At 39.7% G+C, this 1,465-nt stretch overlaps 1 protein-coding gene across 1 annotated transcript in view; it reads right to left on the bottom strand.

The window, feature by feature from the left end:
• Positions 1 to 400: 400 nt before the first annotated feature.
• Positions 401 to 1,465, bottom strand: part of LOC119363662 (ras-related protein RABH1b) — a 3,874-nt gene continuing 2,809 nt past the window's right edge. Inside the window, exons 5-6 of the mRNA XM_037629024.1 lie at positions 1,049 to 1,139; positions 401 to 875 (exon numbers count right to left, since the gene is read on the bottom strand). Of these exons, the coding sequence (XP_037484921.1) occupies positions 729 to 875; positions 1,049 to 1,139 (238 nt within the window). The 3' untranslated portion in view covers positions 401 to 728. The remainder of the gene's footprint in view (positions 876 to 1,048; positions 1,140 to 1,465) is intronic.

The raw sequence follows: 1,465 nt of genomic DNA on the forward strand, positions 1-1,465 counted from the left end.
CTGAATTTCTAACCAAAAACTAAAAAGGGCCACACCAGCTTGTAAGTTAGTTTCCATAAAATTTAGGACCCTACTAAGTGCCACACGTGGCACGAAGCAATCACGCCATGACGTTTTTTGATGACAACTTTAGTTATAAAGCATGACACATATCATTTGGGAAAATTTATCCGCAGGTGTAGCAATTGTTGTACCCAGCCCGACAATTGTCAATAACGGAAGGCGTGAATTTCATGTGATTGGAACCACAAACCAAGCACTCTGGTGCTCAAATACCTGGGGTAACACAAGACTTATTAGCTTACAAAAATTCCAATATATATATATATATATATATATATATATATATATATATATATATATATATATATATTCAGTACACCATAGAAAAACACAGGACTCGGGCTGACTGCAACAAGATGGGCGACGTAAATATAGGTTGAAACATAAAACCAATCACTAACTCTAATACTCAGCCGAGCGATAGGAGTTCACAGTGCCAACCCAACTACACTGTTGCTAGCTTAGGCCACTGACAAAATACTAAGAACACATAAAAACGTATCTTTCCAACGAAAATGGTTCTCGTTCATTGACTTGGATCATGGACTCAACTGCCGTGAGACAATCAATCCTCCTGAGACCGAGAGGGAAGCAGTAAGGTAGGGTTGCTGTTTGATGGGCATGGGATCTTTGACATCATGAGCTGCGAGTGTTAGGGACTGGAGCTAACAACTGCATCCCCCAGCCTGTGCCTGCGACTGAGATGAGTTAGCATTGCTGGACTTTAAGTTCACATCAACCATGTCTTCCTGCTTTGCTGATGAAAGGGTCTCCATTCCAGGCAGTGCAGCAGCAATCTTGCGGAACAGGGCCTGGTCAAGAAATTGTGCTTGTTAATACAAAACATGCAGAAAGTAATGTCATGTGACCAGTTCAAAAGAATAACCCTATTCCGCTGCTTTTGAGTTCCAGAAGAAAAATACTATGACCAACATGAAGCCAGCTTTTATTAAACGAAATGAAAATATCTATTTTTAAGGCACACCTTAATGTTAAAACCAGCTTTAGCACTGGTTTCAATAAACATCACACCGAGGTCCTTTGCCTTGCCTTCCCCTTCCTCAATGGATACTTGCCTGTTGCACAATATAGCAATAAAAATTAAGCAAGATAGGTGAGTAAAATTTGTGACAATCATATTAGTACTTTACAAAGAAAGGAAATCCAAAATCATTGGTGATTCAGCTAATGTAGCTAAGAAAAAATATAGCTCATTTACACTCTGTTTACGTGTTACATCCGAATCAACCCCATGCCAGTAATATTACAGTTGCACTCTTTTTCCCTTAACTTCTTGTCTCCCTGTATAAGGTGGTTGCTACCGTGGCTCGTTGCCTTACTTGACCCAACAAATCAAACTCAACCGGGTGTCAAGTTAAAGGATGTACTGATTTTCAACATT

This window comes from Triticum dicoccoides, chromosome 2B (genome assembly GCF_002162155.2).
Source record: "Triticum dicoccoides isolate Atlit2015 ecotype Zavitan chromosome 2B, WEW_v2.0, whole genome shotgun sequence".
Lineage (NCBI taxonomy): Eukaryota > Viridiplantae > Streptophyta > Magnoliopsida > Poales > Poaceae > Triticum > Triticum dicoccoides.